We start from the raw sequence: 20100 nt of genomic DNA on the forward strand, positions 1-20100 counted from the left end.
TTGTTTTTGTTTTGTTTTGGTTTTGGTTTTGGTTTTGAGACAGGGTTTCCCTGTGTAGCTCTGGCTGTCCTGGAACTCACTCTGTAGACCAGGCTGGCCTCGAACTCAGTAATCCACCTGTCTCTGCCTCCCAAGTGCTGGGATTATCTTTTTTTTAATTGGATATTTTATTTGTTTACATTTCAAATGTTATCCCCTTACCCTCTACAAACCACCTAGCCCATCCTCCCTTACCCTGCTATTTTGAGGGTGTTCTTCCACCCATCCAATCAGCCTCACCGCCCTAGCATTCCTCTACACAGGGGGCATCAAGTCTTCAAGGGCCTCCCCTCTCATTGATGCCAGATCAGGCTCCTTCAGCTCAAGTCTTTTCCCTAACTTCTCCATTGGAGTCCCTGTGCTCAGTCCAATGGTTGGCTGCAAACATCTGCATCTGTATTGGTCAGGATCTGGCAGAGTCTTTCAGGAAACAGCTGTATCAAGCTCCTACCAGCAAGCACTTCTTGGCATCTGCAGTAGTGTCTGGGTTTGGTGTTTGCATGTGGGATGGATCCCCATGTGGGGCAGTCTCTGGATGGCCTTTTCCTTCAATCTCTGTTCCATAATTTGTCCCTGTATTTCCTTTAGACAGGAGAAATTCTGGGTTAAATTTTTGGAGATGGGTGGGTGGCTCCATCCCTCAAACCGGGCCCATGCCTAATCTCTGGATATGGTCTCCCTCCCCTTTGGTTCTCCCCCCCCCACCCCCCCACCCCCCCACCCCCAGACAGGGTTTCTCTGTATAGCCCTGGCTGTCCTGTAGACCAGGCTGGCCTCGAACTCAGAAATCCGTCTGCCTCTGCCTCTCAAGTGCTGGGATTAAAGGCGCGCGCCACCACAGCCCCGCTCCCTTTGTTGTTTTTATTCCTCCTTCTGTCTCTTCTTTTCCCAACCTTGTTTTATTAAGGTTGACCTGGAACCTTCTCTGTAGTCCAGGCCAGCTTCAAACTTGTATTCCTTGTGTCTCAATTAATTAATTAGCACATGAAAAGAAGGAGCTCTGGGCCACCAGTCATCAGGAAAATGCAAATTAAAGCCACAGCCAGATACTATTATATATCTTATAGAGTAGCTAAAGTGTTCAGGACTATATAATATATTGGATGAATATAAAATAGTCAACTTTTAACATTCTTACATTGTTATTATAAGTACAATAGGATTTGGAACAGTTAAAACACATGCATTGTTAATGAGATTATATGGTACAGTCACTTTAAAAAATACTTTTAGTTTCATATAAAAACTTTACATATGTAACCAACTAATTCCATGTTCTTACGTATTTTCCTAAGACAAAACATAATTTATGAGAACACTTGTTAAACAACCCCAAATTGAAAACAACTCAAATCTCTATCACCATGAGAAAGCAGTATAATTTGTTACTATTATATGCAGCAATGTGGATGAATTTTAAATACACTGCTATATATAAAACAAAGTCCTACATAAAAAGTTCCATACATTGGGAAGCTGAGGTTTGAGGATAATGAGTCCAAAGCACTGGAATGCATAGTAAGGGCCTAGAGGGAGAGCAGGTATTTCATAGTTCCATTCGTCTAGAATATTCATGCAGGCAGGAAAAGTAAAAATAGGGAAAATAGAGGTTTTATTCTTTTTTTTTTTTTTTTTTTAAAGATTTATTAAGTACACTGTAGCTGTCTTCAGACACTCCAGAAGAGGGCGCCAGATCTCGTTGTGGATGGTTGTGAGCCACCATGTGGTTGCTGGGATTTGAACTCTGGACCTTCGGAAGAGCAGTCGGGTGCTCTTACCCACTGAGCCATCTCACCAGCCCGAGGTTTTATTCTTTTAACAAACTATTGGAATGTTAGGGGCTTTATTTACCAATAAATGACATGATAGAACTTTCTGATTGGTTAGACTTGTTCTGTATTTAAATAGAAACTTCAGTTATCTGAGTGTATTTATTTATCAAAGTTATTGATTGATACACTTAACATCTGTAGAGTTCAAGATTTGTATATTGGTGAGACACAGAATCATAGTTATTGAACTTTGCTAATAAAACACTTAACTGATATAGAGACACTGTATTTCAGTTGATTATTTTATATTCATCCAATATATTATAGCTAATAAAACACTTGCAGCTGATTGGTATAGAAGTCTACAATCTACTGCAAGATGCATTAAAAACAGATGAATAGACAGTTAAATATGTAATAATAAAGCAAATAGAGAAAAACATTAGCTGTACCATCTGGGCTATAGACAGAAATATTATATATAACATAAGAATACACACATACACACACACACTTCCTTAAACTTTTCTAGATTTTCATTCTAGGTGGTTTGCTTGTTTGTTTTATTTGAATATTTTAAAAAATTCTATCTTGAGGCAACTGCTTCGATGGTATAATGAAATGCAACTCTTGTCAATTATAACTTGTAAAAAGATATTTAAAATTGCAACATATATATATATGTATATATATATATATAAAACTTGAAATTAGACTCATATAAAATTTATGTGGGAACTAAGAAGAGGATTTTATTAAAACAATGAATGTTAAGCTGGACCGTGGCTCAGTAATTAAGAGCACTAGCTACTCTTCCAGAGGACCCAGGTTTGCTTCTCAGCATGAGCATGTGGATCACAACCATCTGTAACTCCTATTCTAGGGGATCTGAAGCCCTTTTCTGGCCTCTGTGGGCACCAGGTATATATGTAGCACACAGACAGGCACGCAAGCAAAATACCAAGGAAACAAAATAGATAAACTTAGAAAATAGTGAATGCAATTTTAAAAATTTTAAAAAGGGACGGGTGAGATGCCTCATCAAGTAAGGGCATTTGTCCCCACATGGCCTGATTTAGTCCCCAGGTCCCACCTGGTGGGAAGAGAGAACAACAACTCCTGCAACTTGTTCTCTGCATGCACAGACAGACCCTCTCACTGCCACAAATAATCAAAACCAAATAAATTTTATATTCAAAGTATGTAAGCATTCACCTTTCTCTACATCCTTACTAGCAACTTCCTCCTCTCCTCCTTCTCCTCTTCCTCTTCCTCCTCCTCTCCCCCTCTCCCTCCTCTCCTTCCTTTTCCTCCTCTTCCTCCTCTCCCTCCTCTTCCTCTCCCTCCTCCTCCTCCTCCTCCTCTTCCAACATCTTCTCCTTGGTCTCCTCCTTCCCCCTCTCTCTCGTAACTAAGTGTTAACTGGATTGTGGTTCTTACTGGCTTCTTATAACACTATTGCACAATTTTTCATGCGCTTGTTGGCCATTTGTAAGTCTTCTATTTTAGATGCATGCTGTAGTGAATGTGTATATGGAATGGAATGTACTTTCATGACCAAAAGCAACTTCAGGATGAAAGGGCTTATTTTAGATAACAATTCCAGGGTAGAGTTAATCATATCTGTAAAGCCAAACTGGCAGGAATTACATCGTTAATTTTTACATTGTAGTAAAAAACAGAAAGAAATGAATTCATTTATGCTTATTACTTAGTTGACTTTATTTATTTTACACAGTTCAATAAACTCAGCTACCTAAACTTAGGGAATGATGCAGACCACACAGAGAATGGTTCTTCTCACTTTAATTCATGTAATCAAGAAAATCCCCCACAGACATGCCAGTAGGCCAACTTGATTTAGACAGCTCTTCATTGAGATGTAGTTCCTAGGTAATGCTAGATTGTATCAAGTTGACTAAAGCAATCATCATGTCTTTTTCAAGTGGTGTTTATTTATCTTACTTCAGATTCTAATAATATTTGGCGTTTTGCTGTTGTTCATTATGGACTCTGGATATTATCTTTGAGATATACAAATTATGAATATTTTCCCATTTGCAGAATGGCAGTAAAGGACAGATTGCTCATTTACTCTTTGTAGAGAATCTTTTAACTTTGATACAATTCCATTTGTCTATAAGGATGTTATATCTCATTTAAATACTCCTTTACCTAGGGAAGCCTAGCCTGTACCTTTAATCCAAGCAGCTTGAGAGATTAGGGTGCCAGGATCTGTGGAAGCCATGAGCTTCAAACCATCGTAGGGAACTGAGCAGAATATTTTCTCAAAAAGTTCTTTCGCATAGCACTATTGTAGAATACATTTCTATGTTTTATTTTGGTAGTTCACAGAGCTACCATTATCTGAGATAAGAAGAGAGACTTAGGGGTAGAATCAGCTCTATTAAAATAACTGTTGATTTTATTGGACAATTCAGCCTTCAGATATTATATAGGCAATTCGTTAGAAGTGTTTAGGATTAGAGCTATGTCTGAGAATAAAAAAGAAAATATGCCAAGCATTGGAAATGGAGGGTTATTGGTCTAGTGGTTCTTTGGAAAAACTTGGAATATCCGATACTGTATGACTCAGCATGACTTACATCTGAGTGGGGAATTATTTCTAAGAAACCTTTTCTTTTTCTTTTAGATAAGGATCTGATATAACCCATATTGACCTCAGATTTACTATGTATCTGAGGATGACTTTGAACTCCATCTTCTTGCCTCTACATTGCCATTGCTAGTATTATAGCTCTGTACCAATTTGCCCAGTACAAGAAATGTTTGTAGATATATCCTAGGACATAAATATAAGAATGTTTATAGGAGGATGGAATAAATAAAAATGAAATAAAATAATCTTGTATTTATTTGAGAATGGATAAATATACGTTAGTATATACATTTCTAGATGAAATTAACTATATATACATAATAATAAGACACATATAACACATATATAGTTGTGGTTCTCCTGATGACTCAGATCTGTAATCCTGCTGTTCTGGAGACTTGAGTCAAAGGATTGCAAATCTGAAACCTGCGCAGGCCACAGAGTGGGTTCAAGACTAGCACAGACAAGACCTTGATATGAAATAAAAAGTAAAATGTGAGTTGGGGAGAGCTTGGTGATATAGTGTGTACTAGCATGTACAAGGCTGTAGGTTCAATTCCTTGACTAGCCAGGGGGATAGGAAGGAAATCTTTTTTAAAACATTTTAAATTTTTTACTTAAAATTTTTTTCATGTGGTATATTTTGATCCTATTCTTTCCTGTTCCCCAGTTTCTGCCTAGATTCTCCTCACCTTCCTACCCGCTGACTTTATATTCTTAGGCTCTCTCTCAAAAGCAAAAAACAAAATGGAAAAAAAGGGATAAAACCAACAAAACAAAAAGCACACAAAACCCCATAGAGTCCATTTTGTGTTGGCCAACTACTCGTGGGCATGGGTCTGTCCCAGAGTGTGGTTGGATATACTCAGGGACACTCCCTTGCAGAAGACTCAGTTTTAAGGAGGATTTCTTGAAAGGGGACTGGTAAGAACTAGGACTTGAAACACTGAAAGCCAGTCACAGGGTTCCATTCTTACTCTAAGGTTTATATAAAACCTTAACTAGAACTATTCCTAATAGTTTATATAGGTGTCTTAATAATTAATATAGGTGTCTTTTCATGTATTTTGGACACATAGTTGTTAGTTTACATGTCTTAGGTTAGATGTGTATGGTTTCATAGGTAGCTGAAGAGGCCAGAGAGTGTTAATTCTCAGAGCTGTCTACCTTGTTTTTTAGATAGCTCTTCTCCCTGGGACCTGGGGCTGCCCTATTAGATGAAACTGACTGAACAGCCAGCCCCAAAGATCTGTCTTTCTCTGCCTTTGCAGTGCTGGGCTTGCCAAGCATCTGGCTTTTTATGTTGGCTCTGGGGTACTAACAAATTCTCATGCCAAATACTTTACTAAACAATATCCCTCGTCTCTGTAATGATTTTTTATTTTGTGTTTGCTGTATTATAATTGTTTGACTAAAATATTTTACTATTTTTAAAAAATATGGTTTCTGTGTGTAGCAGCCCTGGCTGTCCTGGAACTCTCTCTGTAGAGCAGGCTGGCCTTGAACTCAAAGATCTACCTGCCTCTGCCTCCCAAGTGCTCTCTCCCCCATTTGTTTTATATCCTAATTATAATGAATCTTTTGTAGTTCATTAACAGTAAAAGACTGGCACAAAGACTTACCCTGAAAAGGTGATTACATGTAATGGAAAAAAGATTGTAATTATCCTTTTAATTGGGAAAAGTAGAGAGGTCATCTTGACTATTGTTTCATTAATACTTATTCTTTATAGTTTTCTTTTATATAACCTTTTGCAAAAGCTTTTTTTGAAAACAGTTAATCTGAAAATTACAAAAATCAAAGAAAAATAGTAACTGATAGACATAAAATTAAGAATTGTAATTTAAAAAAATAATGTAATGCATATGAAATGAGTAATCAAAATGAACAAAGTTGGGGTATTTTATCTAGTACAGGTAGGTTTTAAAAGTTGAATGAGTGCTTTCAAAGCTACATATTTTAAGTCTTAGGAATTCATTTGAAATAGAGAACTTTTTTTTTAAAGAATTATTTGTTTATTTTATGTATATGAGTACACTGTAGCTGTCTTCAGACACACCAGAAGAGGGCATCAGACCCCATTACAGATGGTTGTGAGCCATCAAGAAGTTGCTGGGAACTGAACTTAGGACCTCTGAAGAGCAGTCAGTGCTCTTAACCACTGAGCCATCTCTCCAGCCCCATAGAGAAACTTTGAAATCCTTAAGTTTCTATTTCTGTGTTTTATGTTGTCATTTTATTGTTACATGTATTTTAGCAAAACAGTAAAATCTCTTTTGAATGTAAAACATGGCTGGATATTGGTGTAATGGAGGAATATTTATGAAATAGAATGTATGGACAAGTGAATGATCAAAACCTTGTGCCTTGCCTCTGAAAGTAACTGTATAGATCAGGCTACCTTGGGACTCAAAGGTTTGTATGTCTCTGTCTCCTCAGTACTGGGGTTAAAGGCTTGTACCACTATGCCTGGGCTTTCATAAAACTTTAGAGGCAAAAGAAGAGACTATGACATAGAAACATTTAAGTGTACTATTATTAATATGATGCTATGAATTTCTTAGGCCATTTAGATAGGCTCAAAGGATTCAAATGGGTCCTTATTTGTTTGACTTATTTATGTGTTTTGTTTTTCAGAAGGAATTGAGCCTTCCAAGGAGAGGCAGCTTGTAAGTAGATGGTCCTTACCATTATAATTTTATCTGATTATCTCCTGATTTGGAACTGTCCTAAGAACTTGTTGTTAATACTCATTATAGAAATCTCATTCAAGAGTCTTCTGGCTACCAGAAAGATAGATTTATTGTTTATTGGTTTGAAGCAGAGGACCTGTGTTCAATTCCCAGCACCCACATGATAGCTTACTGTTCCAAAGGATCTAATGCCCTCCTCTCACCTACTTGGGCAACAGGCACACATGTGGTACACAGACATATGCATTTTCTTAAAAATTCTGTTTTCTACTTTTGTTTCTCATTGGGTCAGAAACTTCTTCAGTAACCTCATTGTCCTAAGTCCACTTCTGACTCTTAACAGTTCTTCATCTAACAGTTTGGTAGAAGTGCTGTCACTTACCCATCACAATTATTTTTTGGTGGGGGTGAGGGAATTTACTTTTAGCAGACTTATTAAGCTAAAAATGTCGGGGTATTAAATCTGAAATTCTTTGTGACTGTATTCCGCAACATGGCTATGTTGAAGAGAATGATTCTTCTGGCAAGTTGGAGCAAGGCCAGTCACGTCCTCTTTAGTTTACTCTGGATTGAGGGTTAGTGGAGATTAGAAAGTAATTTTTGTCCTTGGACTTTAATTTTAAGAAATTAAGAAATCAAGAAATCTTAAGAAATGTCTTCTTTGGCTACTTTTGTCCTAAGAATTCGTGGGGTTTATTACTGATGTGGCTCTCTGGAATGTCTAAAAGCGTGATGTGGTGCTGGGGAGGAGGTAACTCAGCGGCAGCGCAGTGGAGGAAGCTCATGTGCAAGGCTCTGTCTCTATCAGTGCAGAGGAAGACAAGGTAGAATGTGAATTTACTGAATGAAAATGACCACGCTAAGGCCCATCAGTTGTTATCTTACACACCTTTACCAAACTTGCACTCATACCAATATCTGCTATGGCTGACGAAGGGTCAACATTTGGAAAACACTAGGCTGAGGATATCTCTGGACAGTGTGCTTGCTACACAAGCACGAGGACCCGAGTCAAATCCCCTAAAACCTACCTAAAGCTGAGCTTGGTACCATGTATATATAACCCAGTTTTCTTATGGGGAGATGGGAGATGAAGGCAAGAGAATCCCTGGAAAAATAGGGACTGGCTAGCCGTGGTGAACAATAAAGAGGCACTGTTCAACAGGAGTTTGTCTCCTTAGTCTACATATGTGTTGTGACATGTCTTCACAGTTATACAAACATGCATGCCCATATGTACATACCTGTAAGAACACACACATGCACACATAAACAATTTTGGGAACTATTAAAGAAACAGATCTGTGATAAAACAATGACTTTGAATCTTTTTTATGAAAACTTGAGCTATTGTATATGAAGTAGATACAGTGTTATTGTTTGTTATTAAGTGTACTAAAGAGATTTATTTAGTGTATCTGTGGATGGATATACTTATGCCATGACATATGTGCAGATCAGAGGACAATTAACAGGAGTCCATTCTTTCCATCATGTAGGATTTGAGACTGGCACTCAGGTTGTCAGGGTTGATGCAGACGCCTTTACATGTTGAGCCATTTGGTAGCCCTTAAATGTATAAAGTATATCATATACTTTCTCCCCCTCCCCCCACTGCCTTTCAAACAAATTGCTTTAATTAAAGGTTATGCAGAACTTAGAATACAACAAAGATGAATCAGTAGGGTCTGACAGGATTCTATATTGGATTTGCTTTGAATTCACAGCTGAGGTAGGAGTTGCTGAATGAGAACTATAGACTATAGCCACTTTTTGATTTTTTTAAAGCAAATATTTATTAAAATGTTCAACACATTCCATGACAACACTTCATTCTACCTGTAGGTGGTAAAAGGATAGAGGATCCAGATGTTTCAATAGGAATAGAAGAGAGTCACTATCACTAGGAACAACTTTTTTTTTTTTTTTGCAAGATTTCTTAATGCTATTTGTGGCTTGGTGGGGAAGGTCTTTGCCCATGGCTTTGGCTTTTAGCTCCTCATATTTCTTCTGCTCCTCCTTTTGTGTCTACCTGAAAGCCTTCTCTTTAAGTCCAGCTTCTTGGGCTGTTTCAAGGGCTTCTTTTTGCCACCTGTGGATGACATGAGAATGCTTGCCTGTCCCTGGTTACCCTGTTTTCCCCTACTCACTTGTTTCCCTGTCCTCCCCTCCCCTCCCCTCCCCTCCCCTCCCCTCCCCTCCCCTCCCCTCCCCTCCCCTCCTCTCCTCTCCTCCCCTCCACCCCTTTCATTTTGTTTGAGTCAGAGTTTCTCTGTGTAGCACTGGCTTTCCTGAAACTTGCTTTGTAGACCAGATTGGCTTTGAATTCAGAGATTCACCTGCCTCTGTCTCCCAGGTGCCAGGATTAAAGTTATGTACCACCATGCCTGACCTTCTTCTTTTTTTTTTTTTTATTATTGTTATAGTAACTGACATTGAAGCAGTTGATTATTCAGCAAATGTTCAGTGCTGTTATGCTCTATTCTGGAACAAACTGAAATTATCTCGAACTTTGAATTGGACACATTCTTTCAAAGGACTTACAAGGTTGACTAAGCCAGAAGTTCTTCATTTCCTCACTATAAACAATATCATGTGTTTGTTAACATATGCACATGTATGGGTGCATATTTTTATATGTGTGCAGGGTTTTTTTAAAAGATTTATTTATTTATTTATTATATGTGAGTACACTGTAGCTGCCTTCAGACACACCAGAAGAGGGCGTCAGATCTCATTATGGATGGTTGTGAGCCACCATGTGGTTGCTGGGATTTGAACTCAGGACCTTCTGAATAGGAGTCAGTGCTCTTAACTGATGAGCCATCTCTCCAGCCTGTGTGCAGGTTTTTATGAGCAGTTGTGTATGCGAGTTGCATGTGCATTTGGAGGTCAGCAACTCTGGATGTCATACAGACTTTTGGGATTCTCTGAAGAACTAGAATTTCACCAATTAGACAAGACTGTTTGCCAGCGAACCCCTGAAATCTGCCCTTTCCACTTGCTGCATTTACACGTGCAGAATACCACACCTTAGAAATCCTATTTCGAACAGCAATGGCTTGTGCTATAAGATCAAGAATTGACAAATGGGACCTCATAAAATTGCAAAGCTTCTGTAAGACAAAAGACACTGTCAATAAGACAAAAAGGCCACCAACAAATTGGGAAAGGGGTTTTTACTAATCCTAAATTTGATAGGGCACTAATATCTAATATATATAAAGAGCTCAAGAAGCTGGACTCCAGAAATTCAAATAACCCCATTAAAAATGGGGTTCAGAGCTAAACAAAGAATTCTCAACTGAGGAATACCAAATGGCTGAGAAGCACCTGAAAAAATGTTCAACATCCTTAATCGTCAGGGAAATGCAAATCAAAACAACCTTGAGATTCCACCTCACACCAGTCAGAATGTCTAAGATCAAAAATTCAGGTGACAGCAGATGCTGGCGAGGATGTGGAGAAAAAAAACACTCTTCCGCTGCTGGTGGGATTGCAAACTTGTACAACCACTCTGGAAGTCAGTCTGGAGGTTCCTCAGAAAATTGGACATAATACTACTGGAAGATCCAGCAATACCTCTCCTGGGCATATACCCAGAAGAAGTTACAACTGGTAATAAGAAGACCTGCTCCACTATGTTCATAGCAGCCTTATTTATAATAGCCAGAAGCTGGAAAGAACCCAGATGTCCCTCAACAGAAGAGTGGATGCAGAAAATGTGGTACATTTACACAATGGAGTACTACTCAGCTATTAAAAACAATGGATTTATGAAATTCTTGGACAAATGGATGTATCTGGAGGATATCATCCTTAGTGAGGTAACCCAATCACAAAAGAACTCATTAGATATGCACTCAACTGACAAGTGGATATTAGCCCAGAAACTTAGAACACCCAAGATACAATTTGCAAAACACAAGAAAATCAAGAAGAGGGAAGACCAATGGGTGGATACTTCATTCTTCCTTAGAATAGGGAACAAAATACCCATGAAAGGAGTTACAGAGACAAAGTTTGGAGCTAAGATGAAAGGATGGACTATCCAAAGACTAACCCACCCAGGGATCCATCCCATAATCAGCCACCAAACCCAGACATTATTGCATATGCCAGAAAGATTTTGCTGAAGGGACCCTGTTATAGCTGTCTCAGGTGAGGCTATGCCAGTGCCTGGCAAATATAGAAGTGGATGCTCACAGTCATCTAGAAGATGGAACACAGGGCCCCCAATGGAGAAGCTAGAGAAAGCACCCAAGGAGCTGAAGGGGTCTGCAACCCTATAGGTGGAACAACAATATGAACTAACCAGTAACCCCAGAGCTCCTAACTCTAACTGCATATGTAGCAGAAGATGGCCTTGTCGGCCATCATTGGGAAGAGAGGCCCCTTGGTATTGCAAACTTTATATGCCCCAGTACAGGGGAATGCCAGGGCCAAGAAGTGGGAGTGGGTGGGTAGGGGAGCAGGACGGGGTGGGGAGGGTATAGGGAACTTTCGGGATAGCATTTGAAATGTAATATCTAATAAAAAATAAAAATTAAAAACCCCACAGAATCAAATAAAAAAAGAAATCATATTTCATAATTGCTATTGTAGGAGATAAACCATACTTAGACCATAGCAGACATAATCTAGGCTTTGGCAATTAACAAGTTCTCTGTTGCTTTAAATAAGAACTGTAATTTCTGCTCTTTTATTGTCTTTAATTGAAGTGAATGGCTACCTGATCTCTGTTCCCGGATATCTCCTCAGACAGTTGAAGCTTCATGGAACCTTTTTATTTAGAACCGAACAAAGCCTTTTAGGTAGTATATTCTCAGAGACAAAAGTGCTGCTTAGCATTTTCAGAAGCCAGAAGAGAAAGTACCCTAAAGTCACATACTCTGGTTGAGTTGAGTTAGTACTCAAGAGTTTATAACAGCCGGGCAGTGGTGGCGCACACCTTTAATCCCAGCAGGCAGGAGGCAGAGGCAGGCGGATTTCTGAGTTTGAGGCCAGCCTCAAAGTTTGGTCTACAGAGTAAGTTCCAGGACAGCCAGGGCTACACAGAGAAACCCTGTCTCAACCCTCCCCCCCCAAAAAAAGAAAGTTTTGAAAGGATTTTATTATTGTCCTCAAGATTTATCAGAAGAAATATATTATATTTGTGCCTTTGCCTCTTTCCCATGTTGGCACTACTGTGTCCCTCTTTTATGTGGGAGCTGTCAATCTAGATTCAGATTCTCATACTCACATAGTAGGTACTTTACTCGCTGAGCCATCTCTTTAGCTCTCTCTTTCTCCTATGTATACCTGGGTAGTTATATATATTTTTTCAGATTTCAGCTTAGTATTTAATTGTATTACAAATGGCTTTTCTGACTTCATTACATTTCGACCATAGACAACTTAGACTAAGTTGGGTTTTCTGGAATATATTTTTAATAGGTCCTTTTTTGTTGTTGTTTTTGAGACAGGGTTTTTCTGTTTAGCCCTGGCTGTCCTGGAACTTGTTTTATAGACCAGGCTTGTCTCTCTTTTCTTTATGGCAAAATCTCCCTAGCTGCCCTGGGATTCATTATATAGACCAAGCTGACCTCAAACTCATCCCTCATATTTCTTTTTTTAAAAAATTTTTTATTAGATATTTTCTTTATATACATTTCAAATTTCAAATGCTATCCTGAAAGTTCCCTATACCTTCCCTCTGTTCTGCTCCCCTACTCATATTTCTTAAGTCACATGCCAGAAGAGAATTATATAAATTATACTGTACAATAAATTATACTGTATAATTATACTGTATAATGTGGCCAGCAATAACAGAATCTTATAGTTTGGATGCCTTAAGCAACAAAATTAGATCATAGTTTTGGAGACTAGCAGTATAAGATTAAAGTGCCATCAGGAAGGGCTTCTAATAATGCCTCTTTCTGACGCCATATTCTCACTAACCTTTTAAAAGTATAGATGCTGTGAGATGGAATGGGAGATCTTTTTCCTTTCTTGCATGATTAGATTTTAAGTCAATGTGCTGGAGAGATAATTCAACAATTAAAAGCACTTAATGGTTTCTAGCACTCTGAGGGCAGCTCATAGCCACCTATAACTCCAGTTTCAGAGGATCCAGCATCATTTTTGGGACTTTAATGGTTTTATGGAACTCCAGGGATATGACACGCAAACATACATGCAGACACTTTCATATAAAGATAAATAAATCTTTCTTCATTAAATGAAAAGTACTATGTGGAAGGGAGTTGCCTGCATGGTCTATCTGTGTAGCACTTGTGTGCCTGATGCCAGTGATGGTGTTAAGAGTATCTAGAATCGGAGTTATAGATGGTTGTGAGCTGCTGTGTGAATATTGAAAATTAAGTTGGATCCTCTGATAGTGTGATTAGTGGTGTTTTAAATATACATACTGAAAACAGATTTTTTTCATACAATATATTTGATCAGGGCTCCCCTTCCCCAACTCTTCCCAGATCTTACCCACCAACCCATACTTAAAACTTTTCTTTCTCTTACTAGAAAACAAACAGGTATCTAAATAAATAGATAATTAATAAAAATAAAAGCAAGCCAGAACAGGACAAAGCAAACGACCAAAAATTCCCAAAGGAAAAAACACAAGAAACAGTCACATACACACATGCCCCTACCACACAGAACTCCCGTAAAAACACAAAATCAGAAACCATCATTGTCTTAGTTAGGGTTTTTATTCCTTTAAGGACCAAGACCATGCATCTCTTAAAAAGGAAAACATTTAATTGTGCCTGGATCTGCTTTTTTTGTGTTGATTTTACAGAGATATTACAAGTAAGAGATTGTATGAGTCTCAGAAGAAACTTTGAGCTTTGGACTTTTTAACAGTGTTGAGACTGTTATAGACTATGCATTTCTGCATTAGAATATGGTCAGGGAGTAGGATGTGGTGGTTTAAATAGGAATGTCCCTCATAAGCTAATAGATTTCAGTGACTGGTCACCAAGAAGTGGCACTCTTAGGAGGTTGTGGCCTATTGGAGGAAATGTGTCACTGGGGATGAGCTTCTAGTTTTTAGAAGCTCAAGTCAGACCCAGTGTCTCACTGTCTCATCCTCCAGCGTGTAGATCCAGATGTAGAACTCATGGTTCCTTTTTCAACACCACGTCTACTCCAATGGTACGTCTGCCTGAATGCCACCATGCTTTCTATCATGATAATAATGGACTGATAAGCCTCTGAAGTTGTAAGCCATCCCTAATTAAATGTTTTCTTTTATAAGAGTAGCAGTGGTCATGGTGTCTCTTCACAGCAATAAAAACCTCAACTAAGACAGGTTTTTCCACATTCTGTTAGCAGCTCCCCTTGGCAGAAATCCCACAAGCTTCTCTTTCACCTTGGGGTTTCCAAGGCAATCAGGCTTCACTTTCACAACTTCACACTCTGGCCTCTCTGTCTCTATGCAGTCACACCACTGCCACACACCTGGCCTCATTGACTTTTCTTAGTCATAGAGGGAGATTTTATAACCCCTTTGTTTTGTATCCTTGCCTCTAAAGCCAGAGCCACACAGTAAAAACTGTCAAGTTCCTTTGCTTGCTGGGTTGGGACATGGCCCCCTCATTCCAATACAGTTTTTACCATCTTTATGTTTTTGTTGCTTTCCTTTATTGCCTAAGCATGTGATGGCAAAAGACCTGTGAGATTTTAAATAACAAACAAACAAAACCCTCAAACTGTACTACAGAGCAATAGTGATTAAAAACTGCCTGGTATTGGTACAGAGACAGACAGGTCTCTGTGGAATAGAATTAAAGACCCTGAAATAAGCCACACACACACACACTTACAGACACTCGATCTTCAAAAAAGAAGCAAAAAACATACAATGGAAAAAAGAAAGCATCTTCAACAAATGATGCTTGTCCAACTGGGAGTCTGTATGTAGAAAAATGAAAATAACCCGGCAGTGGTGGCACATGCCTTTAATCCCAGCACTTGGGAGGCAGAGGCAGGCAGATTTCTGAGTTCAAGGCCAGCCTGGTCTACAAAGTGAGTTCCAGGACAGACAGGGCTACACAGAGAAACCCTGTCTGGAAAAACAAAAACAAAACAAAAACAAGCAAACAAAAAAAAGTGAAAATAGATTCATATTTATCACCTTACATAAAGCTCAAGTCCAAGTGGATCAAAGACCTCAACATAAAACCAGATACACTGAAGCTAATAGAAGTGAAAGTGGGAAAGAGCCATGAACTCATGACACAGGGGGAAATTTCCTTAACAGAACTCTGATTTCTTAGGCTCTAAGATCAACAATAGATAAATGGGACCTCATGAAACTGAAAAGCGTCTGTAAGGCAAAAGATAGGACAAAACAGCAACCTACTGATTGGGAAAAAAAAAAAATTCACTAACCCTACATCCCATAGAGGGCTAATATCCTAACTATATAAAGAACTCAAGATGCTAGCCTCCAAAAGACCAAATAATCCAATTTAAAAATGGGGTATAGAGCTAAATAAAGAATTCTCAACTGAGTAATCTTGAATGGCTGAGAAGCACCTAAAGAAATGTTAATCAAACTTAGTCATCAAGGAAATGCAAATCAAAACGACCCTGAGATCCCACCTTACACCAATCAGAATGACTAAGATCAAAAACTCAGGTGACAGCAGTTGCTGGAAAGGATGTGGAGAAAGAGGAACTCTCCTCCATTGCTGGTGGGATTGCAAGCTAGTACAACCACTCTGGAAGTCATTCTGGTGGTTCCTCAGAAAATTGGAAATAGTTCTACCTAAAGACCCAGCTATACCACTGCTGGTCATATATCCAAAAGAAGCTCCAACATATAACAAGGACATATGCTCTACTATGTTCATAGCAGCCTTATTCATGATAGCCAGAAGCTGGAAAGAATCCAGATGTCCCTCTACAGAAGAATGGATACAGAAAATGTGATACATTTATATAATGGAATACTACTTAGCTCTTAAAAACAACAACGTCACAAATTTTGTCAGCAAAGGGATGGAACAAGAAAATATCCTGAGTGAGGTAATCTAAACCCAAAAGGACATAAATGGAAAAGCAGGGACAAAAAAAAAAAAAAAATTGGAGCAGAGACTGAAGGAAAAGCCATCCAGAGATCACCCTACAACTTGGGATTGGATGTATCCCATCTACAGACACCAAACCCAGACGTTATTGCTGATGCCAAGAACTGCTTGCAGATAGGAGACCAGTAGAGCTGTTCTTTGAGAGACTCTGCCAGCACCTGACTAAGATAGATGCAGACACTCACAGCCAACCATTGGACTGAGCCCAGGGACCCCAGTGGAAGAGATAGGAAAAGACCGGTGGAGCTGAATGGGATTGCAACCCCATAGGAAGAACAATATCAACTAACTGGACCCCTCACAGCTCCCAAGGACTAAACCACCAACCAAAGAGTATACATGAGTGGGTCCATAGCTCATGTAGCGAAGGATTGTCTTATCTGGCCTCAGTGTGTGTGGGTGGGGTGGGGGGGTGCGGCTTGGTCCTGTGAAGGCTTGTTGACCCATCAAAGGAGGATATGCTAGAGACCTGAGGCTGGGTTTGTTAGTGGGGGGGGGGGGTGCGGGGAAGTACCCTCTTGGAGGCAAAGGAGGGGTGGGAGGGGAGTTTGTGGAGGGGAGACTGGAAAGGGAGACAGTATTTGAAATGCAAATAAAATAGTAATAAAAAATTCCAACAAAGTCCAGACAAACATTAAAAGACAAAATCTTTCAAAAAATACCACTGAATTCATTTTGTGTTGGCCATCAACTGCTAAGGATGAGGCCTGCCCTTAGATCTATATACCCCGTCAGACTGGAGAAAACAAATTTTTTCTTTGTGAAAGGTTATCAGTTGGCCTTGGCTTCTTGGTTAGGGTTAGGGACTTGTGTTCACTTTCCCTGTCAGTACTGGGACCCCATCTTAGCCAGTATAATTAACCACTGAGCTATCTCTCCAGCTCCCATATAAATATTTAAAAACAAAAAAGTTTAATGGACTCTAAAGTACAATGTTCTATGTATCATGAGAAATATAATCCCAATTCTTTAAAGACCCAGCTACTTTCCCTTTCCCATAGAAAAATCCAGCTTTGTAAAAATCTTGTAACACAGTAACATGTAAATAAAGTATACATAGAAATATTGATTTTAAAAAATGCTAATTATTTTAACCTATTAGTTAGGGAGACAGACAGTTGTCACACTTCAAAGAACTTAAAGAAGTACGATTTATGTGGATTAAAATACATGTACAAGTGTTTTCAAAACTGGCCTTTTCTATGGTAAAGGACCATAGAAAATTACTTAGATAATTACAGAATTCATTTGCATGTATATAGAAAATACTTTGTATTGCCATCAGTTATGGGTAGCTTATGAGTTATAAAAATAGCTTAAATGCAATAAAAGACTAGAGTCAAACAAGGGAATGTTTTCTCAACAATATAGCCTTCATTTGGAAATACCTAGTAATCTAATTTATTCATTCCTCTCCTCCCCTCCCTTCTTATGCTGTTTTATTCTTTTCCTATGTTTTTTAAAATCTAAAATCTTGATTCTTACACACACCCAAGGTTAGCATGATTCTTGGTAAATTCTTGTAGGTTAGCAAAAAATGTTAATTTACTATAGTCCTTTTTAAATGTGTTTTAACTCATAGTAAATCTAAGATTGTTTAACTGAAGTGCTTAGTGATTAAGAGCATTTGCTGCTCTGGCAGAAGACGCAAGTTCCCAGTTCCCAGTTCCCAGATCAGGTGGCTCTAACCTGTCAGAGGATATGACACACTTCTAACCCCTAGGACCGTGTGCATGCACATGGTGCACAGATAGACACTCAGGTACATTTACTTTAAAAATATCTCACACAAGTCTGACAGCTTCTGTGCTTTGTAATTTGAGGCCAGGAAACCACATCTAAGAAATTCTCCATCAGATTGGTGAATCTGTTTTCTTTCTGGGTCCCAGATATCTTAAAAGCTCTGTCCACTACAGCAAAACATCTTTCTTAGTTTCTGTAAGATTTGACCATGTATGCCAAGTACTAGGTCGGTTTTGTTGGGAGGATTTTATTTGAACTGGCCATACAAAATTGTCTGTAGTTCTTTAAAAGTGTCTTGTTAAACATGAATGAATGAATATGATTCTCAAATGTTACATCTGAGGCAAGTCCTTGGTTGCATAAGTGTTTTTTTAAGTTATATTCTAGTACTCAAAAGAGAGAGAGAGAGAGACTTTTATTGTACCTATTCAGAGAACTACTGCTTTGAAAAGTGAGAAGACTCAGTTAAGCCTTTCTCAATCCTTGGTTGGAGGTGGGCCAACGAGAATGAGAAGTGATTTATCAGTGTTTCATTACACAAGAGTTGAGTCTACCAATTTATGGGTTATAAATAGCCTAAAAGAAGATAATGGACTTCTTTTTACATATTATAAACTAAGCATTAGAAGACTATTTCTAACAAGCAACTATAGTCATTCCTTCTTAGTATTCAGTCCTGTATATTAATTTTCATTTTAGTAGTTCAGATGTTAGCAGTCTTCTCTACCAAAAGAAGTTTTGGAAATTCTGACTCAGTCCACTGGAATGATCTGGAAGTTGTCCAATTGTCCTAGTGATAGCACCGGAAGCCTGTGCCCAAGAGTCTATTCTTTGACCTGTTAATAGTTTTAAATACTTGCTGACTTCTTTGCCTTGTAGCTCTGAGACAAGCTTTCTTTGCTTAAAGCACAGACTCTGACTACTAATTGTTTGCATAGCTTTCAAACAAGCATCACTGTGAAAGAGGTTCTTTATAGATAACAGAGACGTGAAGTAATTATGGTTATTTTACTGATAATTTTCAAAAGTCAAAATTCTGATTAAAAGCCATTAAGAGGTTACAGTTAACAGGTGAAGTAAGCTGTTTAATACCATATAAAGACAAAACAGCTGGGTGATGGTGGCACATGCATTAAATAACAGCACTAAGGAGGCAAGTAGACCCCTGAGTTCAAGGTCATACTGGCCTATGGGGAAAGTTCTAGGACAGACATGACCACACAAAGAAACATAAAGCCGAATCCACATTTGAGTGAAGCATTTACAGAATAGTTCTTTCAGAAGATGATGAATGATGTATCTGATAAAACATGATGAATATGATTACAGAGGAAACAAACCCAACGTGACATTTTAGTCATCTGATACAATATATGTACTAAAAGGACTTAGGAAAAATCATGTAAAAAGAGTCAGGGTAGAGTCTGGAGAGATGTCTCAGTGGTTCAAAGCACTGGCTGTTCTTTCAGAGGACCTGGGTTTGATTCCTATTCCCAACATCAGTCAGTGGTTCTCAACCTTCCTAATGCTACAACCTTTTAATACAGTTCACCATATTGCAATGACCCCCAACCATAAAATTATCTTTGTTGCTACTTTATAACTGTAATTTTGCTGTTATGAATTGTAATGTAAATATTTGATAGTCAGGATATCCAAGATGTGAGCTCAAAGAGGTTGAGACTCACAGTTTAGAACCTCTGCCCTTCATGATGAATAACAACCATTTGGAATTCCAGTTCCAAGATACACTGATACTTCTGTTTGGTCTCCATGAGGATTGTACTCATGAGGTGCACAGACACACATGCAGGCAAAATACCCATATGCGTGAAATAAAAATTATTATTATTATTTAAAATGAAGTATTTGGAGAGTCTGATATAAATATTAGACATCAGTATTTTTATAGAACTATGTTGGTCCATAAGATATTTTTTAACAAATTTCGAAGTGATGTCATTACTAAGTGAGTAAACTTCCTGGGGCCTCCAGTCTCTTGAGGGTTGGGTGCATCATCTCTGAATGAACACTGACCCGGCAGACATCTACTGTATGTGTATTGGGGGGCCTCATATCAGCTGGTGTATGCTGCCTGGTTAATGGTCCAGTGTTCGAGAGATCTCCAGGGTCCA

The 20100-nt window shown here is 38.6% G+C and overlaps 1 protein-coding gene across 6 annotated transcripts in view; it reads left to right on the plus strand.

The window, feature by feature from the left end:
• Nucleotides 1–20100, plus strand: part of Mast2 (microtubule associated serine/threonine kinase 2) — a 157573-nt gene that overhangs the window by 66897 nt on the left and 70576 nt on the right. For all 6 annotated transcript variants that reach the window (XM_085839066.1, XM_021159305.3, XM_029475989.2 and 3 more), the window contains exon 4: nt 7069–7100. In XM_085839066.1, the coding sequence (XP_085695192.1) occupies nt 7069–7100 (32 nt within the window). The remainder of the gene's footprint in view (nt 1–7068; nt 7101–20100) is intronic.

This window comes from Mus caroli, unplaced genomic scaffold, assembly GCF_978045245.1.
Source record: "Mus caroli unplaced genomic scaffold, Mus_caroli_1 scaffold_6, whole genome shotgun sequence".
Classification (NCBI taxonomy): Eukaryota; Metazoa; Chordata; class Mammalia; order Rodentia; family Muridae; genus Mus; species Mus caroli.